This window comes from Thunnus albacares, chromosome 14 (genome assembly GCF_914725855.1).
Source record: "Thunnus albacares chromosome 14, fThuAlb1.1, whole genome shotgun sequence".
NCBI classification, from domain to species: Eukaryota; Metazoa; Chordata; class Actinopteri; order Scombriformes; family Scombridae; genus Thunnus; species Thunnus albacares.
Genome location: NC_058119.1, coordinates 28,933,612 through 28,956,192, shown reverse-complemented (window position 1 = coordinate 28,956,192; position 22,581 = coordinate 28,933,612). Strand labels below are relative to the sequence as shown.

Below are 22,581 nucleotides of genomic sequence, written 5' to 3'. Positions count from 1 at the left end.
TATACCCCCCCCCCCCCCCCAAATATACTCATCCCACAGACCTTTAAGTCATCGACAGGTTTGTGTGTTAGTGGCCAGAAAAACAGTGTGATACTCAAGAAGAGAGAGTATATAAATGAACTGAATTAAAAATAGTAAAAAAAGTAAAAGTAAGTAAATATATAAAAATAATAAAAAATAGGTAAATAAATAATAGTAAAAGTTATATTAAAAAATAATTAAGCAGATAAGTACAGCCAGTTAATTAATAAATAACATAGATAAAACACTGAAATTGTTTGTTTGTTTGTTTGCTGCCTGCATCTCTGCATGATCAACAGATCAACCCTCTGTTTAATACACATGACTTGTAAGCAAGTGTATTGAGTATACGGTGTGTTTACACTGGAAAAAATCACTTAAACAGTAGCAAAATAAAAAGCTGCTTATTTTTGAGTGTGCTGTTGATGAACACTATTCTCCCACAATGCATTGCAATGCATAATGAACATGGATGAGCTTCTCACAGCTGGACAGCTACAGAAACACCTCGAAAACAAAAGATAAGTAGTGAATTTTCAAGACATCTTGTTAGGTTTAACTGGTGGTGACAGTGTGATGTCACACTTTGATTGCATCATTTCCTGCAAGTATAAAACAGTGCAGTATGTTGATTTTTTTTGTACAGTAACTGCAAAACTCTAAAGATCAGTGTATAGTGTATATAATATAAACTACAGTGATAGTTTAATGTAGTAAACCCATAATAAAGTCATTATATTTACCAGATGTTAATGAGGACAATGTGTTAATGTGTTAAGACACAACATGTAACTTATAATAAGGTCTTAAAGGACTGAACATATATTTACATGTATAAATTTGAATTTTTACAAAATTAATAAAACTTCCAGTCCAGAAAAGGAAATAATGCACCTGTACAACACTTTCTGTTGTTCCTGATCCAATGAATGCACATCATTTATGTTATTGTGTGTTTGAATGTTATCAACAAACATAAAGTGATACTGAAGTCATGTCATATAATTTGCCTTTCAGACACTCGACCAGCTCAGCTTTCACCACCAGAGGTCACTGTTGGATCGCTGAAGTTAAATTCCGAGTTAAATTCTTGTTGTTTGGTCTCTATTAACCCTTCGCTGGACATATTGGGACTCTAGAGATGAAATGATTAAATGATTAATCAATTAGTCGACTCACAGAAAATCAATTGGCAACAATTTTGATGATTGAATAAGTAATGATCAGCTTTTTTTTCACTATTGTCTGACATTTCATACGCTGAACGATTGATTGATTGAACAATAATAGTTGGTTACAGTTCTCCTATGATGGAGTATCATTACTTTACCCTCAGTTTTCTGTGTGCAGTTTAATAAAACACAACTTTACAACAAATATAGCTCAATATAAACTAAAACTATTAAAGTTTTCAAACTGGATTTCGACACAGAGTCGAGACCAGGACCGTAAGATGGAGATGATGTTGTACTTCAGTGCTGTGTAAATATTTGAAAAGGTGAACAACAAGTGAAAAACAGAAACAGAGATCCACTTAAAACCTCCTGCATCACTCCTCATCGTCAAACAACTTTAAAGCTACAGTTTGTTTTACTTTCTAGACAAATTAAAACAAAAGTCATGTGATCAAATTTGAACCCTTTTCACCTTTTAAACTGGTGGTCTACTCTCTATGAACCCTGGTGAAGACTGAGTTTTCCCCTTATTTCATCACCTGTCTTATCTCATGACTGATGATGACTGATGGGTTTGTCCTGTTGAACTGTGACTTCCCACCTGACAGCAGCAGCGTGCTGGTTAAAAAAAAAAAGAAAAAGAAAAAGAAAATTGTGCATTTCACACAGCTGCTGCTTCTTACATCATAACCTGCTTTCTTCATCCAAAAGGTGGGGACATGAAGCACATTACTCATTCTGGCTTCACTCTCATCGACGCCTGTGTGATAAGTTTAACAAGTCAGGTTACTTATTTACTGTAAAAAACACACACAACACACACATTGTCTGTGCAGGAGAGTATGATGTCTGTGCTAAACTGCAACTATCAGTCGTGAAAGTGGAAAGAAATTTTTAAAAAAAGCATGCCGTGATCACAACAAGACTCTAAGAAGATTAATATTTCATATCTACAGTTATAGCTACTCAATATACAAACATTTCATAAAGAATTCAACATCTGACTGACATTATGAAACTTCCTATGAGTCAGACTTTACATACAAAAAGCAAGCTGGAGGCAACTTATGAGAAGATAACATATGAAATAATACAGATGTTATTGTTCTGAAGTAATATTTCAATGCAAATATTGAGATATAAACTCATTAGTTGTACTGTGTGGAGAAGATGCATCTGCCAGCCAAACATTCACAGTTTGGATGTTTCGAGTCTATTTTCCGAGCACACACACCAAAAAAACAGGAAACACATGACAACTCTTAAACTCCATCAGTTCACATTCTGCTGATTCAAGACAGGACAAGCATTGAGTCATGTAGAAATTATATACACAACGTGATCACAACCGCAATATTTGGGGAGTATCGTCATGTTGTGACTAGTCTCATTAACAGTAGATCATATTTTAGGAGCTGCAAAATAAGCAGTAACTTCAGTTAAACTGTCACATAAATGTGATGAAGGAAAAGCAGCTCAATGAGGCTGTGATGCTCATTATATGAAGGAAAACAACAAGAAATAAGAAAAATATATATAAAAATATAGATAACATTGACTAAATGTAATTTGTAAACATGTTTTTCTCTCCATTTCAGCCCTCTGGCCAGACTAAAATGGCGTTTTTGAGAGTGGCGAAATCTTAAAATGCTGTATGCAGGACTTTCTGTAGCCTCAAATCTTCTCTGTGATCACTAATTTTAAATGTCAATATGGGCGAATACACAATAGAGCTGATGTCATGAACCTGAATTTATGCTTGTTTTGCCAAACAGCATTGCGATTATAAGATAATGATTTTATCTGCAGTGCAGCATCGTGAGAATGACTCCTGGTTAATGAGTTTAAATCATTTTTTCCAAATTAAATCCGTTGTCTGACAACGGAAACAGAAAAATATGTAAATGAGAACAAGTATATTGTGAATTAATCTGTATTAAAACAGGTGATCACAGAGTGCAGCAGGAGACTGAATGAAGGTTGAGCAGGTTTTTTATCAGTCAGTCACACGTTGCAGCCGCCACCGTTAACTTGTATTTATGTTGATTTTGTCACTTTGCAAACATAAAACAGTGATTTGGAGCTTTTTTCAGCTGTACTCCTTCACACTCCATCTTGGCTGTGACGCAATTTGTTGTTTGCCAACCGATAAGAAGGTGAAGAAGAAGAGATTTGGCTGTTTTGTGTTGTTCAGGTGTTTAAAGAAGGCAGAGGTCTCTATTAAAATGTCCTAGAGACGCTATTGTGGATGCAAATTATTTTCATGCGCAAACAGCGTTTTAAAAATTTAAAATGACATGAGAACGTTCCCTCCCCTCATTGGTTAGTTGTATCTGAGACGGGAGCGAGAGTGTTAACACAGGAAGAAGGTTTAGAAGAAGCTCCTCTAGTCCAGGTCAGATCAGAGTCATTCTCTGCTAGCTGCTAGCAACCCCAGACTGGCTCCTGAGCTGAGTGGCTCTTGCTGCATTATCAATCTCAGACTGTAATCTATTTCAAGAGCAGCTGAGTCCGAGTTGGCACAATGCCTGTGTGTGTATATTAATGTGTCTTACATAAGGATAAAAGTGTATCTGGCAGCCTGTGTATAAATAGACAGTAGATAATACTGCATATGTGTCACAGTATGTGCTGGCGGGGGTTGACCTGGTTTCTGCACAATGCAGGTCTGCAGGGTTAAAGAAGGATAAACACCTCAGCACAATGCAACTGCATGATTGATAGAGAGACATAAAGAAAGTCTCTCCCTCACCGACACTGTTGGACACTGAGAATGAGAAACATGTCTGACGGCTCCAAAACAGAACACAGAGAGGACAACCCTCTTTAAGTCGAGCAGAGAATGCAACAGTTTGCCTTTAACTTTCCACTGATGTCACCTGACCTTTCTGGAGTTCGGCAGCTCATAGAGCAGCCGAGAAAAAACTGAAACACCTCCTTCCACCGAGGCTCTCTGGTGCCCTGAAACACCCTGATGTTCCCGATCTTCACACGAGTCACAGGGCCTCAGGCGAAGGTCTGTTCATAGTCTCTACACCAAACTTCTGAAACACAAATGTATTTTTCATTCATAAATATCTCATCAGTCATTGATAAATGGGTGATTTGTCCAGAGAGAGTGTATTCTTTAGGTTTTACACTATTTGTTTATGGAGAGAAAAGCATTCACAATCACAGTATGACATGACAGCCACAAAGATGTCAATGAATGTTATTGAATGTGAAGAACGCAACAACATTTTGAATGGTATTTTAACATTTAACCCAGTGCTCTATATACAATATGTATTGTTTACCAGCTGCACAAAAATTTTAAGTTGAAATATTTCCATTTTTGTATATTCTGGATAACTTTTTTTTTTAATTAGACCTAAGTAGGATTCTTGTACAATGTGCACGGCAGCTACAGTTTGGTTAAAGTTAGAGTAATATTGTAGTTTGGGCACGTAAACTAAACAGTGGTGTGGTTAGTTAAAGTCCTAACAAACCTCTGGTCCACTCACACAGCTGTTATCACTTATTTTACCTGATTAAACCTCGTCTGAGTTCTGTTTCCACCACACCTGCGGTGTTCGAAAGCGGCCGAGTGGCTACTTGTGTGACAAACGTCTAGTGATTGCCACAGTGTTCAAGTGCTCGTTAAGACTTTTACTTGATTATTTCCATTTTCTGTCACTTTATACATCGACTCCACTACAGTTTAGACACAAATATTGTAGTTTTTACTCCACTGCATTTATTTAATAATGCAGATTTAGATCAGTAATAGAAAATATAATTAACAATTAAATTTTGATGTATTATTAGAGGCTAAGATAAGACTTTGTTGATCACTCGGAGGACATTCACAAGCTACCCAGCAGTATATAAAGTGACCAGCTGTAGCATTAATAATGTACACATAAATGCATTAATGATTATAAATATAAATATATATGATTCTGAAATGGGACACTCAGCATAATGAGTACTTTTACTTTGTACTTTCACTTGTACTTGAGTATTTCTACGCTCTTGTATTACTACTTAAGTAAAATTCAGGGTTGATTAACAGGGTGATTTTTGATGGTTGATAATCTAAAATTGATAATGTTATGGTTTCTACTCACTAAATATGTTGTGCAGTTTATACTTTACTGTCAGTAAGACTGATGGTTGCAATCTGCAATTATTATAATTTAAATAGAATTGATATGCGCAAAATGTATCTGTATTTGCAGATTGTAAACAGGCTGTTTACACCTTTAATCTCTCTGCAGTTTTAGTTTCCGGCATGTTTTCTAGTTTTACATGCGTCATGTTTCTTGAAGCCGGCAGTTAAAAAGCTGTCGTCTCTGTAAGCTTCGGAGTCCTGCAGTCGATAATTCGAGTCCTGATAGATCTGATTCTCTCCCCCCGTGTTGCTGCTTTTATTTTGAAATGGCAGTTATCGTCACTTGACATAATCAAGACCGCAGCTGTGTGTGTGAGGAGTGAAACAGCTGAGGATCACATCATTCAGCAGTTTTTATTCTCCTGAATGAATGAACCAGTCTGAACACCTGCGCAGGTGTTTCCACTTATTCCGGCTGATTAGGTCTTTTCAGCTCTGACACTTGAATGGCGTCGTCACGGCTTTATGATTCTTTGATTTAGATTAAGTTTGATGGCAACAACAAATTCTCAGCATAGCATGGACCGAGAGCCTGATAATAAAGTCTTTGCTTTGTTTCTGTTTCTGTTGTTGACGCACACACACAGAAGTAATAAATATTTGTGTTTGGAAAATGCATCTGTCCTTACCTCACTACAGGGCCTCGTTCTTCTTCTTGTGTGGATAACCAGGATATCCAGATAAATCATATCCAGAGAGGCCATAAATCTCCTGAACCGATCTGCCAAAACACCACAGATTTAGGACTGTAAGGCTGCTACCTTACCTGCACTGCACTGACATGTAGCCTGTATTTTCAGGTTACTTGAGGTCCTTTCTCTTCTCAAAAATATATCAAGAGAACCAGACAAGCAGGGCATTGTTGGAAAAAGAACATCTGTGTTCAGCGATATGTCACATATATTAAATAAATGTAAGCAAACAAACAAACATAAAAGCCAGAAGAGGTTTTCAAACATAGTTTTCAGGCAAACTTTGATGATTCAATGTCAGGTCATGGAGAGAATGATCCAATTCCTTTTATTTTTCTTAAAAAGTAGCATTTTCATGGTTTCCTACAGTTAAAGGCCAAGTTCACAGTGTTTCAAGTCTGTCTTAAAACAACAATCAGGTGCCAATATGATCAGTGAAACATGTTTTTCTTGCTGTAATCATTCCTCCTGTTCATACTGACCACTAGAAGATCCCTTCATAATGCATTTGCAATGGAAGTAATGGAGGATAAAATGTATTTATCTGAAGCTAATATGAAGCTTCAGCATCCAAATGAGTCAAATCAAGTAGATATCTTTCAACGTTACAGTCTTTTTAGTGCCAAAGTTCCTCTTTTTGTTACTATACTTCCACCTGCAGCTCAACAGGGAAACACTGTCAGAGGAAACACAAAGAGGAACATTTGATGCTAAAAAAGACTGTAAATGTGTCAGATATCCACTTAATATGACTAACTCAGACTGCTGAGGCCTCATATAAGTTTCACATCAACTTATAAATGCATTTTTGTGGATTTTGGCCTCCATCACTTCCATTGAAAACACATTTGAAGGATCTTTTAATATCCAGTATGAACAGGAGGAATGATTACAGTGAGGAAAACCTCTTTCACTGTTCATATGTTTCATATATTTTTATTATATTTATTAATTCAAAACATTTGCACAGTATACTTCTGCACTTTTACATTTATGCACTATTGAAAAGTCTTGTTCTATTGATATGTGTCTTGTCTTTTGCTATGATTTCATCCTACTCTATACCTAAAATTGTGAACCTGTCCTTTTAATTTTGAATTACATAACATGTTACATAATTTTAGATACATTTAAAGTTGATAGCAGGGTGTGGAGGTTGTTGCAAGGACATTACAGGAGTCTACAGTCCACAACAGCTGGTTAATTTTTTTTTTTTTATTATTAGCCTTTGAAATGTTCAATGACCCACAAGTAGGTCACCTCCCATACTTCAAACAACGCTGATGTTCAGTGAGCTGACGCCTCATTCAGACGGGAACTGTCTTCTTAAATTAGACTCTCAGATTTAAGTTGAGGTGAGGTGAGAGCTGTGGATGCATCGGTTAGTTAATCACTGCCTCAGGGACATAGAAATAGATGTGTGAGTGTGTGTGTGTTATTGGTGTATGTCCAGGGTTATATTAGGACAGCTCGCAACCCAGATACTCTGCATAGTCTGCAGTCAACTGAATCTGAAGTGCCATAGAGCTCATATAATAAATCAGAGTACATACTGTATGCTGCGTGTAGAGAACTGTACCTGAACACCTTTTTCTCAACAACCTTTACAAACATCAAAACAATACTGGGTGTTTCGTGCAGCTGCTGATAATCACCTGCCAACTGTTCAGGCTGCAATCTGTTGATAAGCAATGAAAACATACAAATATTTATAATGAGTCATATGTCTCAAAGTCCAAAGGTGAATCATGCTCTACAAAATGTCTGAGTTAATTAACCTTGCAAAAGAAGTCTCAGCTTCATTGTGTTGTGAAAGCATGGGTTGATTTCTTTTTTTTAGTATTTTTAATGCATTTTCACAGTGGACAGACATATTGACTTAACCTAATGGGAGCATTTCATTCAGGTTCCCTCATCAGTGTCATTGGTTGGTTGGTTGGTATGCAACCAATAACACTGCAGTCTCTCTCTGAAGACACAGGTGTGTCAGTTTTGGAGCTTTGACCCAAAGCTGACTCACAACACACTGCTACTCTCTCATCTGATCCCAATGTTCTTGTTTGTTCCGACGTTTAAACAGTGTATAAAGTAGGGATGTGCAGAAATCCCGGTATTTGTATTTGCATCTGTATTTGTATTCGAATAAAGGTGGAAAGAGGCTTAAAAATTCTGTTTTTGTTTTTATTAGGCTTTTAATTTTAGAAAGTTTAAGTGTTACGATAAGTGTTCATGAAGCGTGTGTCCGAAGGCTCAGCTTTATCTCTGGGGAACACCCCCAACTCTGGGAGTGATGTCCAAATTAGGAAATGTGCGTCATGTAGCAGGTGGATGTGACTCCCCTCACTGAGACCTGCTGATAGACATACCAGCGGACAGAGACTGAGATAGTAGATGTAACCGACCTGCGCGCTGGTATTTGACTTGTTTTTTTTTCCTGAAAACAAATAATTTTAAAAATATTTGAATGAAACAAATATTCGTAAAAAAACCCCACTATTTGTGCTTTGCCGAATAACGTATTTGTATTGGGGCACACCCCTAGTATAAACATATGTGATCATGTTCTGCTACTCCAACTCCAACTTCCACTTTATAAACTACAAGTTAGCAATTACTTCCTGAATAAAGGCTGCCACTTTTCATTTCAGCTTGTTTTAAACTTGCTTTAACAGCTGTTTGGTATTTGGCTGATAAGATAAATGTAATTTTGTGCATTTCATGGATGTGATGCAGTTAGAACAGCTGACTGGGATTAAAAACTTTTGTGGGGTCAGTAATCAAGTTTTCATCCAAATGAGATGCGAATTTTAACCAAACTTCCAGATAATCAGCAAATGAAACGCAAATTAATGTGTGTTTCATATTAGTAATGCAGAAGAAGGAGACACAACACGATGACATCATTAAAACAGCGGCAGTTAAAGCCCAAATTATAGAAAACCATGTGGAAAACATGATGGAAATATGACGTTTCTGATTGTTTTCATGTATTCATTTGAGGAAGGTTACAGTCTCCTCATCGTCACTCCACACAGATCTGATGTTTTCAGCTCTTCACTGACGTTTAAGTCACATGATTCACGTATGTCATCATTTATTCACTAAGTCTGTTCACATTGCACTTTGTCACATTTTGCACATTACGCATCTAAAAACAGCTGAATAGAAATGCATGCAAAGATATTAAGACACTGGACTCATCTTGCAGACTCAATATCTCCACTTTTTTACTTTTTTAACCTACTCTTCTGCCCTTAAATTCTGAGGACATTATATATATACTCCATTATATGTTGTAACATCCAGCTATTCCTGCTGAAACTCACCGTGTGAAAATGTAAGAGCTCTAACCTATTGAGCAATTAGTGTCACACTGGTGGTTTGGTAATTAACGTCTTTTGGTGGAGATCAGTTTGCCAACATGCATGTTGTTTAATAAAGATGCTCCATTGATTGTCATTGATCATCACCGAGTTGCCGTTCTGACATCTTTTAAGTGTTTTATTTAAAAAAACCTGCGATTAAAATCTAGCGTGGTCTCTTTTTCTCACATGCTTGCCACTTCCTCCTATAATATTTCCATCATCTAAAGCCGACAGTAAACACCTCGTCAGATTTGGCGATCCATTAATGTCAAGCCCCATTCGATCTGCCTACAGCGCAAGAAATCCGTGCACTGAAATCTGTTTCTATTTCTGTAGCTGTGATATGTGGCACTAAGACGGCATTGTTAAAGTGCATAAAGGCCAACTGACCACACTATGAGTGCAATAAATATATTTAGTGCATCTTTGTCATACTGATTGCAGTTCAAAAGGTGGAACATGGATATAAAAAAAATTCTATGAAGGGTCACTGCTGCGAAACTAACATTTACTCCTTTTCAGCTCCAAATAGAAGCTAGAGATATCTTCTGGATTCATCTTCAGTACCCAGAATCACATAAAATATCACCTGAACATCCTCCTATTGATATCTGATTGGTGAAGATTGTGAGTTTCATTCATTCTGTACCAGAACAAAGTCCTCACACATTGTTTTAGCAGATATTTATGTATGTCAGTGTTAAATTCAGGTTTTTTGCTTGCATTGTGGAGTAATGTGGAGTAATTCAGTTATCCAGTTATCCAGTTATCCAGTATTCATCCAGAAAAGTCTGGGATGAATCCTGGATGTTATGTATAACCCTGGGAAGTTCTGAAAAGTCATAAAAAGTCAGAGAAAACCCTGACAAGTTTGGAATAACCTTGCACATATACCCCTAAAAAACTGTAAATAACCCAGAAAATTTAGCGTCAAACCCGAAAAGTAGTAAAAAAATTATGAAAGGACAGAAATAACTGTTTGCAATAAGCTTGAACATGCAGCAACTTCCCTGTAAATTCATAAGCAACCCTCAAACATTGTGAGCTTGAAAAGTACGAGAAAACGCTGAAAAGTCAACAATTACGCTACCCATGAAAAATCTGAGATAAACCCAAAGGATTCGGAAAAACTGTCAAGTGTCAAAAAAGCGTACTGTAAAGCGCCAAATCACAACAGAAGTTACCTCAGGGCACTTATCACAAAGAGCAAGTCTAGACCGTATTCTCTGTTTTGCAGAGACACAACATTCCTCCATCAGCAGCACTTGGCGAAAGTGGCGAGAAAAAACTCCCCTTTAACGGGAAGAAACGTCAAGCAGAACCGGACTCTAGGTGGGCGGCCATCTGCCTGGACCAGTTGGGTTGAGACAGAAAGAGGGAGGGGGAGAGAGGAGAGAGAGACACAGAGAAGCCCAGCAACAACAATTATAATAATAACAACAAAAATAATAATAGAAATATGACTGATAATAATAGCAGTAGCGATAGGTGATCCAGAAAAGTCAACAGTGCCTCAGAAAAGTCAAAGATGATACTGAAAGGTCAGCATTGATCCTGAAAAACCCTGAAAAGTTGTGAATAAGTCAACTTGACATTGCATCAGAAACCCAGTAAAACTGTCAAAAAGTCATAATTAACCATAAAAAGTTACTTAAGTCAATATATGGTCAGATATATGGCAAAACAAACAATGAGTATCTTATCAGTTAAATTATATTCTGTATCTCTGAAAAATAATACAGGTAGACAAAACCAGGTCAGGATTTATAGCTGTCATATTACTTAGAAACCAAAAACTTTTTTTGGTGTACAAAGCTCAGACACGCCTGTGATTCTATGAACTCTGTCATAAACAGGAGAGATAATAGCGGTTCTGCTCTGTGGTCAGTGAAACAGACTTTAACCTCCTCTGATTTAATAGCACTCCATGAACTTTGTTAATGGATTCTGCAGCTGCTGACAAGCCTCCTTGACAAATACCAGGCAGCAGACAGCAGAGGACAGGCACAGCAACAGGGCTCAATGCCCTAACACTGTGTGTGTGTGTGTGTGTGTGTAAAGACAAGCAAAAAATATGTAGTGTGGTATTGTATGTATGTATGTATGTATGTTTTTGAATGTTTTTTTTAAAATATTAACTTACAGTAAAGGAAAGTTCTGATCTGCTTTCAGGTGTGAGGGGATCATTTCCTATCATCAGGGAACGTGCTTTGTCTCAGGTTGGAGGTCAGAGGTCAGATTTAGTGTTAGGTCGTGTGTACAGTAGGGTTGAGTCATTTAACCTTTTAAACTTTAAGTTAAAGTTTGCTGCCTTTTCTCTGGTGGAACAGATAAGGCAAAACACTAATGCTGCAACGATCTGCAAAATCAAATGCCATTCAGATTTTCTGTCTGAAAATTCAAAATACACATAAAACACAGGAATTTCAATCATACTCCCTGTAAAAAAAACTTAGAGATATGTATCATAGGTGCAGAATAGAGATAAACTATTACTGGACTACTGCAAAGGCCTCTCACCTTGAAAACAAATGCTCCTCGTTCATCTCAAAAGTGATGGCATCCTCCAATCTCTCCCGTCATTTCCTATCTGCTCTCTGCTATCTGTCTATCCAATAAAAAATGGAAAAATGCCCCAAAATATTTAATAAAATGTCCAATTGTAACCATAAACAATAAAGAGAAATGATCACGTTAAGGTAAAGTAGTAATTCTTCACCAAACATGAACTGTCAAGCTCTGATGAGCAAGAAATATTGAGACTGAAAGTTCATTCTTGACTTTGGAAACAGTATTTGACAAACAATCTCACCTCTACGGTCTAATTAGCTGGTGATCTGGAGCTTTCAATCATTTCACATGATATCTATCGAAGCACTTTAAGGACTTTTTGTGTAAAAAGGCTTAAACATTGAGATTGAGAGTATATACTTGGAGTTTTTTTTTTCAATAAAACTGGATTTTATCAGGGTTGATACTGATGACAGTGTTTTATTGAAGTGACTTACAGACACTGATTACACTAACCATGACTGATTCAGGACTTATGAACGGGACAAGGGGTTCCTCAAGAATCAATATTAGATCCTGTTTTCTTTGAAACTACATCAATAAAGTAGGACAGCGTGATAATAATTGCCAACTCGATTTGTATGCAGATGACATTATATTATATCCAAATGAGAAATCAATTGAAAATGCACATAATACTTTGTAGCACTTTATACATCACACAAAAGGATATTTCTGGCAATTTTCTATATTTTTCCTCTTATCAACAAATCTCATGTGCAGAGCAAAACCAACAATGAACTCATCCTATTTACAAGTATTGTGTGTGTATCAAAGCCTGATATATCTTATTCCTCCGTTGTTGTCCAAAAACTATTAAAAACACATCAGTGAGCCACACCACTGCACTGGGTGACATGTTCCTTCATCATGAAGAGTTTGGTCACATTAGTTTGTTTAGAAACGGCTCCAAAGACTAATAACAGCATCATGTTTTCATTCTCCAGAGAGTAGTTCTGTGTACAGCAGACACCGCTAATTATGTGCAGTAATGCGGTTCTGTTTACAGCTTCGCTAGCTTGTTGTGCTGCATATCACAACCTCTTGACTTTGTACTACATTATAAATTTCTCAAAGAACTTCAGCACTAAGTCAAGAGGGTGTGATATGTAGCACAACAAGCTAGCGAAGCTGTAAACAGAACTGCATTCCTGCACATGCTCAGTAGCGTCTGCCTTACACAGAACTACTCTCCGGAGACTGAAAACATGATGCTGTTATTAGTCTTTGGAGCCGTTTCTAAACAAACTAACATGACCAAACTCTTCATGATGAAGGAACATGTCACCCAGTGCAGCGCTGTGGCTCACTGACGTGTTTTTAATAGTTTTTGGAGCAACAACGGAGGTCTTCAGCACAGAGAAATAAGATATATCAGGCTTTGATACACACACAATACTTGTTAGTAGATCAGTTCATAGTTGGTTTGGATCCAAATATGAGATTTGTTGACAAGAAGAAAATATAGAAAATCACCAGCCTTATCCTCTAAATAAAGGGAAAAAAAACCACATCCAGGCTTTTCTCTAAATCTTGCAGTACCAATAAAAACATCTGTCCATCTAAACATTCAATTGATTCCAAGTGTCTTAAACAATTTAGATGCAACATCTGTAACTACTCCACCCACTGAAGTTGAAAAACTTCTAATGCTGAAAAGCATACAGAGTTATATTTTGAAATATCATCCTCATACTCCTCATCAGTGACTTTAAAACATAATTTTCTTTCTTGTTTCAATTTTGGCCTTTTATGGTGTTACTGTTTGTCTTGACTCTCTTGACGGGATCTTGAATTAATCTCACTGTAACAACCAGAACAATCAAAGATTAACTGAAGTGACACATGAAAACAATCATGACTATTTTAACTCTGGCTCTCGTACAGGTATGCCTGATATTACACTCTGCTCTGCTGGATCTGAGTACTCGTGGGAAATAGAGTCATACATAACCCGAGAAGCTGTCAACATATTAAGAGAAATCCAACCCATGTGACAGCTGTCAGCCAATGGCGGCGCCCGATCAGCTCTCCTGATCCCCTTTTTTTTTTGTCTGCAGGCCATCAAGTGGTTGCTACGTGAACGGTCAATGTGCCAACTGGCAGCCCTTAAATCAGACAAGAGCTCATGGTGTCATATCTCTCTTTCTCTTCTCTCTCTCTCTCTCTCTCTCTCTCTCTCTCTCTCTCTCTCTCTCTCTCTCTCTGTGTGTTACCTAAAGTGTCACAACCTTCCTGCCCTTTTCACATCTGTCATCTGTTGTAACACTGACATTTCCAAACAAACACAGTGATTTCAGTTCAAATGGAGAAAATTTACTGTCATGTTTGCACAGAAATGTTTCTTTTTCTGCAGTAGATTCCCAGATTAGATTTTTATTAAGAACAAAATGTAATTATTGTATTACCAGCAAATTTACTGTTGATACTTTACAAGTATTCATTCTATTCTATTCTATGTATTATATAAATTGCATTTTAATTTTTGCAGGTGGTCCAGGTTGAGCCAATTTAAACTATTTAGTATAAAACTGGATAATTTATATAATACATTATATTTTATGAACTGATAATAATCTAAATCTGCATAGTAATGTGTAGCTGCAGCATAAAGTATAGCATGTAATGAAAATATTTAAATACCACAAAACTCTACTTAAGTACAGTATTTTAATACATTTATTTATGGTACTTCCCTTTGATTGATTATAGTTTTGACTTTATGAATATGGGGTTTCTTAATGTGTTGTATTTTGATGTTACGCAATACAATACAATGTCAATAATTATACAGATGTTGATCTTATTGCTTATCGTTTTTACGGTTTCGTCATCTCTGTTTCATGTTTGTTAAGGCCGAATTTCTGATTTAGCAATATGTACACAAGCAGCAGTTGTGCCAGTGAAGGTCACTGAATTGAAGAGAAACTGAAGTGAAAGAAAGAGATGAAATGAAATGTGAAAAGCTCTAAAACAGAGAGCACACAACTGGACTAACAACCATAATAATCATAATATTTATTTGTTGTTATAAGTATTGATGATAATGTTTGGTTCTCTGTGATGACTGTACAGACTGTTTACCAGCCTTTTGCCCAGTGCATGCTGGGACTCCAGCCCCCTGTGACTTTTGTGTCCTGATGGCATGAGGTTTGAGGTGCTGATCATGTTATTGCAACATCTCCGGTTCACGTCAGACGGGGACTTTTTGAAGCCTTCTCTCTCTGTCTTCTCTCTCCCTTATTTCCTGATAGGAGTGAAACAATCAGTCGATAAATATATTCACTAACAGATCAGTAACAACGGTTTTAATAGTTGATTGACTGTTTTCAGATCAGCAGCTTCTTTTTGTTGGTTTTAGATGTTTCACTTTTTGAGCAACACTGCTTCTGATAAACAGCTGTGACAACAGAGCTTCAGCTGCAACCGACTGTGAGGTAACATCCACCGATCAAGTGAGGGCAAGGCACAGACTGTTTCACCTCAGATGCTTGAGGAAATACCAGGTTTCCCCCTCAAATACTGAGGAATTTTTACTCCTGCAACATTGAGAGCATCACTGTCTGGTACGGAAACAGCACCAAACAGGACCGCAAGGCCGTGCAAAGAGTGGGTTTGTTCGGCTGAGCGTAAAACAGGCGGTGCTCCACCCTGCCTAAAGGACATTTAAACCAGGCGCTGCACGAACAAGGCCGGGAGAGTCTTTAACCAACCACTCGGATAACGGCCTTATTGTTGGGAAGAAGGTACCGGATACACCAGGCCGGCACTGCAAGGCTCAGGAAGAGCTTCAGGCCACCAGGATCCTAAATGATCCACTATGAACCTCCATCCGCCATCATACACATATATTATTATTCTATTATTCTATTATTATTCTAAACTGTTTTTAATGCACAAATTGAAGGAACTGATGGGATTACATTTCACTGTGATTGTACCTTTATATGGTTACATGTGACAAAGAAACTTGATTGATTGACTGATTAACTTAAATGTAAATGCCCGTCCCTCCAGGGCTCCTCTTTCATAATCCATTTGATTTAACCTTCGTTTCACCAGTTCATCTGCAGCCTCCCAGTGACTCGAGTTTGTTCAACCTCTGTTTTCTGTTTACTTTGCATGTCTAACTTTGGCACGATCACATGAACGCTACATGATAGCGAGCGGCTAAATATTGTTTGAAACATTCTGCAAAAAAATAAGTTCTTTGCCTTTTATAGCTTTATTTATTTATTTGTTTATTACCACTGCTGATTTTCTGATGCAATCCCTGAGTCATGTTGAGCTCGATCTCGGTATCCTCCCTTAAACGGTCAGACAAGGCCGTGATAAATACTGTCTGTCGTCTGTACGATCATGTGAAACTGGCGTGTTTGATAGGTTTTGATACTCCCTGCGGATGAGTCAGGCAGACGTATCGCAGAGGGGAGGAAAAACCCCTTCATCGATGGGAGCCACACACAAGAGAAATCCTGCCCTCTGACCTGGAGGTTTGCAAAAGATCAGAGAGCAGTCTGGACCTACAAATCAAAGAAAACTCTAATACAAGCACATAAATTCGTTTCTCAGTCCCTCAGTTAAAACCACTTTGCTGTGGTTTGGTTTAAGGAGCATCACCGCCTCTGGGGGGCGAAAGTAGAGAGACTCTAGACTCTTTGCCTTGTTTTCCAAATGGCTAAAATACAGTGTCAGGATGACCCTCAATTTAGCTTTCACAGGTTGAGTGAGTGATTTTGTTTTTCTAGCATACAAATTAAAAGTAGAAAGCGGGAGTTAAATATACATGTTTGTCAGTTGTCTCCATTGGCCTCTGATCTCTAAATAAAATCAGCTGGTGGATAATGTTTAACCCACACGGCTAAAAATCAATGAAGCTTTTAAAAATAGCAGCTCTGTCAACATGTATAGATGCCAAACCACAAACAACCCAAAAGAAGGGATTTATATCACAGTTTGACAAGTTTTGTCATGAATATGTTTCACTTAACAGCTTTAAAACTTATATGTGTATTAAAATCTCAAGTATTTGCTTTTTCTCTGATCTGTGTTGACAGTTTCTTAACACAAAGACCGGAGCAGAAAGGCGTCTAAGTTCACAGTGGCACTCCTAATTATTTCATTTATGCCAAAGGTGTTAAAAAGCTATCAAATAAATCACATTGGATCAACTTAATATGACACTTGTTGTGTAACACTCTGCAGTCTGTCAGTCTTGTCTGTTGTTATTTGTAGTTTAATACATGATTTGGGACCTTAAAGTTAGAGAAGTTCTTCTCTTGTTTCTCTCAAATTCTGCAAGAATGAGACTAAATATATGAATTTCTACATCAAAAGTGAGATATTTAACTTTTGTTTGGTTAATTTTTTCTTTATGATTAAGAAAAAAACAAATATATGTAATAAAAGAAGACAAAAGAAGAAGAATCACTTCCAAAATAACTTTAAAAGTAATGTTTTTTATTTTTATTCTTTGGCTATAAATGTCAAATATTGCCCTGAATTTGACTTTCTACTTAGAATTAGTTGAATGGGTGACACTTTCCTTTATGCAGGGTCAGTGGGACAAAAATAAACTCTCTCTAGTGTGTTACGGGAGACTCAGTCATGTCATGACTGAGCTGCAGGCTTTATGCAGCGCGCTGAAGTGAGTAGTCTGAACATCATCCTCCAACACCAGGGGTCCATCATGCTTTTCAAATAGCAGCTGAGGCAACAGTCTGAGGCATCTAAACCATGAGACGACACTCCCCTATCAGCTGGCCGGCAGCCAGGGCAAATTTTCCGCTGATTGGTCGGTGAGGAATTCCACCGAGTTTTCATTGGCTGTCTGAGGAGCCATATGACAGAGTATGCAAATTGTCTCTATGTGGCAGTTGAAATCCCTGAGTGCTGAGCAACCCTGGCACTGAAAGGCAGACAGAGAGCAGAGAGAGCGAGGAGGAAGAAAAAAAGGGGGGAGTGACAACAGCATGCTCTTCTAGAAAAAGCTTCTGTGCAGATTTGAAAAGTCAAAGGGACTGAAAACTTTTACAAACGTCTTTTCTCCTGGAATCTACTTGTTTCTTTTTCTTCCATGAGTGCTGCAAGGTAAGAATCATTGAGAAGTTTTTAGAAGTTTAGGTTTTTGCAGAAATGATGTGTGTCATGATACAAAATTGAACAAATTGTTCGTGCTGTTTCCTTGATGCACAATAGAATCAGGCAAAGTTAAATTTTGTTCTGTATAGTTACGGCGTCATAAAACCGGAGGCATGCTGGGACTTTTCATTGTGTAGACATTGTAAAGTGTCATTATTACGCTGATACATTTCATCATATAGGAAGTTTTGTTAAGTCAGAAAAGTGAAGCTGTTTTTTATTAACTGCATACAGAATCAATCGTGCTAATATCTGACTGCCTGTCTCTTTCTTTTTCCTCCTCCTGCTTCGAATTTTCTCTCAATTTCCTCCTTCTTCCCTTCCCCCTCTTCTGACACCGCCTCTCTCCTTTTTTTTATTCCCTTCTCCCTCCCTCAGCGTGCTCAGGTCGTTCAGTCCATCAGCAATGCCTGGCCCAGTGATGCCGATGGACGTGGCTATGAGATTCTACATCAGCCACTCTCCCCCTCCTCTCCGCGGGTTTCTCAGCTCCTACGAGGACCTGCAAAGGGCCAAGAACCGAGTCAACCAGTCCACCGCCCGCAGCCGCGACCAGCAGCTATACAAACCCCTGCGGCCCTGCCTCAGCAGCCAGCAGAAAGCGGTGGACGATGTGAGCTGGAGCAATGGCAAGGCCAGCAAGAAGAGGGTGGTGTTCGCCGACACCAAGGGCATGTCTCTCACCGCCATCCACGTCTTCTCCAAATTCGATGACGAGCCGTATCAAAACAAGCGATGCGTGGGGATCACGGAAGAGCTGCAGTTTGACATGACGGACCTGGAAACAGCCACAAGGGATCTAAAGATCAGTTCTGCACGTAGCCTGGTGCTAGACTTTAAACAGCCCTCAGCCGACTACTTGGACTTCAGGAACCGCCTGATTCAGAACTCGGTCTGCTTGGAGAACTGCTCGCTGCAGGAGCGCTCGCTGACCGGCACCATCAAGGTCAGGAACATCGGGTTTCAGAAGTCGGTGCAGGTGCGTGCCACCTTCGACTCGTGGGTCAGCTTCACCGACGTCGACTGCACCTTCATGAATAACGTCTACGGCTGCCAGGACAGTGACACCTTTGCGTTCGTTCTGGACCTGCCCGCCCACATCGCCCCACAGAACCGGGTCGAGTTCTGCATCTGCTTCAGCGTCCAGGATCAGACCTTCTGGGACAATAACGACGGCAAGAACTATGTTCTCAAGCACGTCGGCTGGAACGGAGAGGACCTAAACGCTCTGTCACCTGCGGCATCTGTCGAGCCGAAGAGAACATCATCAGAGCACAAAAACGGGGGTGTGAAGGTGCTGGAGATGGAGTTCGATCAGTTCGGGAGCCCACGCATGTCCAGCGGACTCTTCCCCGGTTGGCAGAGCTGGGGTCAGATTGATAACACCGTGCCTTACTGGTGAAAACATCAGGATTGCATTGGAATAACATAACAGACACTGACAGGGCATTCAATATGAATCCAGCTGTGGGTTGCGAGTTTGGACTGGCTCTCAGCCAGAAACTAACCTGAAGCAAACAACCTCTGCTTTTCTAGCAGAGGAAGTGCACAAACCAGACAGAAACCGAACTGTAATGTGCTACACTGACCTGCTTTTTCGCTGTAACGTGGTCATTTTTGGCCTGAGAGACTTGATGAACTGTGGTTGGAGGACGAGGGATTTATGGGGGGGGAAATCTGGTCGAGTTTCACATATTACTCTTTGGTAAAATATTAATGTGCCTTCTCAGAGTGCCTGCCCACTAAAATACAGACTATTTGTACAATCCACAACACACGTTAAGCCCATTTTGAGGGCCTGATGTAATGGTTAAATATGCACTGATTGAGATGTCCCTCTCAATGTGATGTCTGTAAACTGAAGAAGTGGAAATGGAGCTGATTAAGTCCTTCATATTGAAGGGAAAGTACAGGGAGTGCATGGCAACAATATGCTTCTCTACTAAAGGAAACAGCTGATTCATTTCTAATGAAAAATGCACACTAAACTTTTGCACCTTCAAAAAAGGAAAATAATCACACATGATTCGGAAATGGCCTTAATTTATAAATTTTAGTCATGCAGCCCTTTCTTTCCCTCCTTGTACATTGCAAATGTTTGATGAAAAAATGTTTGGATGGTGTAATTTTGAGGTATGTTTGTTAAGGAACTGAGCTGCTATCGACAGATGTGTTGCAAGAGAGAGACTCTCGACACGATTGGTTGTCTCAAACCAGAAAGAAGTTTGGCAATTTCGGTGGTTTTGGCACGTCAGGAACGGAAAGATGTTAAGACCGAATGTTTTTTAAGTGCAATTCTGTGACGAGTGTATGTGTGGCTGAAATTGAGCTTTTTTTTTTTTTTTTTTTAAATATTTTTTTCTTACTGTGAAGAAAGGTCTGTTCCCCCAGCATTATGTGTTTCACTTGAAGGTGTGTGTCGCTGACATGCAACATGTCAGTCATGTATTTCCCTTTCAGAAATAAATCCCTTTATTTGTGCTAAGATTTTCATGACTCTTGACCCCTTTTGTTACAAATGTGTATGGTCGGTTTTGCACACTATTCTTTCATTTTGGATGAAAAACTCATCAAGGAAAACACAAAACTACAAAGTAATGCAAAAAGTGCAATGGTATCCTAAAAACAAATCAAAATTTAATACAGTTTTAGTGTTTTACAATACCTTCCCAGCATATGATTTAAAATAACCTATGAGTTAGTGGTCTAGATATAAATAAATGTAATTTTAACCTGTAATTTGATTTGATGTCTTTTACAAACCTAATAATGGTTCAAACCTAATAATGGTTTATGATGCTATTAAATAGAAGTGATTATATAACTAATGTTAGTAAACACAGGACTAAATAAAGTCTTGTGTTTACAAACATTGAAGTTAAATTAATAATTATCGTATTCATAATCAGTGGGCGGAGCCTTCGTTTACCTCAACAACAGTGAGGCCTGTATTTGAGAAAGGCTTATTTCAAGTTTTAATAAACATATATTATATTATTGAAATATTATATACTCCTGTTGCTACTAAAATATTAAAATAAACACTTCCTCCATGTGTTTCACATTAAAAGTCTTCCCTGAGGGTTTTTTTTTTATCATGAAACATCAGCAGGAAATGATGACTTTCCCCAAAAGCTTAACATTAGGAAAGCACGATAAGGTACGATCAATGATAAAAACAGTTTCTGAGCACTACTAACACGCAGGTTGCATATGTTGTGAGTGCCACATTTCACAAATGATTATTACTTGCAAACTGCAGATAAATTTGCCCCACAGTTACAAATATGGTGTTCCTTTTGATTAGTTAAAGGACACATCTGCACATTTCCAGGTCTATATTTATATTCTACTGGAATATCTTTGTATGATTTACAGTAAAAAACTCCTTATTGATCTTATACTGGCCCTTTATTCTGCACATTTCTGCACATTTCCAGGTCTATATTTATATTCCACTGTAATATCTTTGTATGATTTACAGTAAAAAACTCCTTATTGATCTTATACTGGCCCTTTATTCTGCACATTTCTGCACATTTCCAGGTCTATATTTATATTCCACTGTAATATCTTTGTATGATTTACAGTAAAAAACTCCTTATTTATCTTATACTGGCCCTTTATTCTGCACATTTCTGCACATTTCCAGGTCTATATTTATATTCTACTGTAATATCTTTGCATGATTTACAGTAAAAAACTCCTTATTTATCTTATACTGCTCTTTTATTCAGCACCTCAGTTCAGCCTCTGTCTGACTTTTGACTTACAGGCAGCATTTTTACATACAGTACTGTACATTCACCTCAAATTTTGTACCTTTTGACCATATTTAACATCCAACATTATGACGGTATATAAATAACAGAAAATTACAAAGAGCATGTTATTTCCCCTGCAGACAGACTAAAATTAAAACAGAGAGGAATGAGTTTACAGACTGTGGAGCGTGTATGACATGACTACAAGGATACAAGGACCTTTTTTTATAATCTCACCACAGTTACATTTATACTTTTCAGCTGCAAATGCTACATATGATGACATGAAATTGCATTTCCCCCTGGCGTTGGTGATAAGTTAGAATAAATGCATTATTAAAAAAACTTAAAATATAATATAATACTGTATTGTACTGATGGGATAAGGGCTGTGAATGTACAGTCTGTTGAATTTACCACATGAGCCATACTATTGTACTATTATAGCACAGGTATCTGTAATTTAGTTTACCACATATTTACCCCTTTTCCCTTTAATTTGTCCCTGCTGACCACATCCGCAGCAATTATTTGTGACATATCGGCTTTTACATGAGAATTTACAGCCCCTATAATTAATGTAGTCAAAGACATCACTGTGTCTGTTTAGCTCACACACACACTGATGCAAACACACTTACAGAGTGCCAGGAGCCAGGTTAAAGTAGACTCCAGTACTTGTAACAGTCTGACCAGTCA

General features: G+C 38.1%; 1 protein-coding gene and 1 long non-coding RNA gene across 2 annotated transcripts; one reads left to right on the top strand and one right to left on the bottom strand.

Moving 5' to 3' along the window:
- Positions 1-290: 290 nt before the first annotated feature.
- Positions 291-4,236, bottom strand: LOC122996569. The gene is made up of 3 exons (XR_006407029.1): positions 4,081-4,236; positions 1,736-1,814; positions 291-1,156 (listed from the first exon to the last, which is right to left on the bottom strand). It is a non-coding gene; the product is annotated as an uncharacterized LOC122996569 (long non-coding RNA).
- A 13,623-nt stretch (positions 4,237-17,859) lies between these two features.
- On the top strand, positions 17,860-20,605 carry LOC122996560 (protein phosphatase 1 regulatory subunit 3C-B-like). Its single transcript, XM_044372064.1, has 2 exons — positions 17,860-18,067; positions 18,497-20,605. Exons 1-2 carry the CDS (start codon positions 18,054-18,056, stop codon positions 19,518-19,520), a joined length of 1,038 nt encoding a protein of 345 aa, XP_044227999.1. The 5' UTR covers positions 17,860-18,053; the 3' UTR covers positions 19,521-20,605.
- Positions 20,606-22,581: the final 1,976 nt, after the last annotated feature.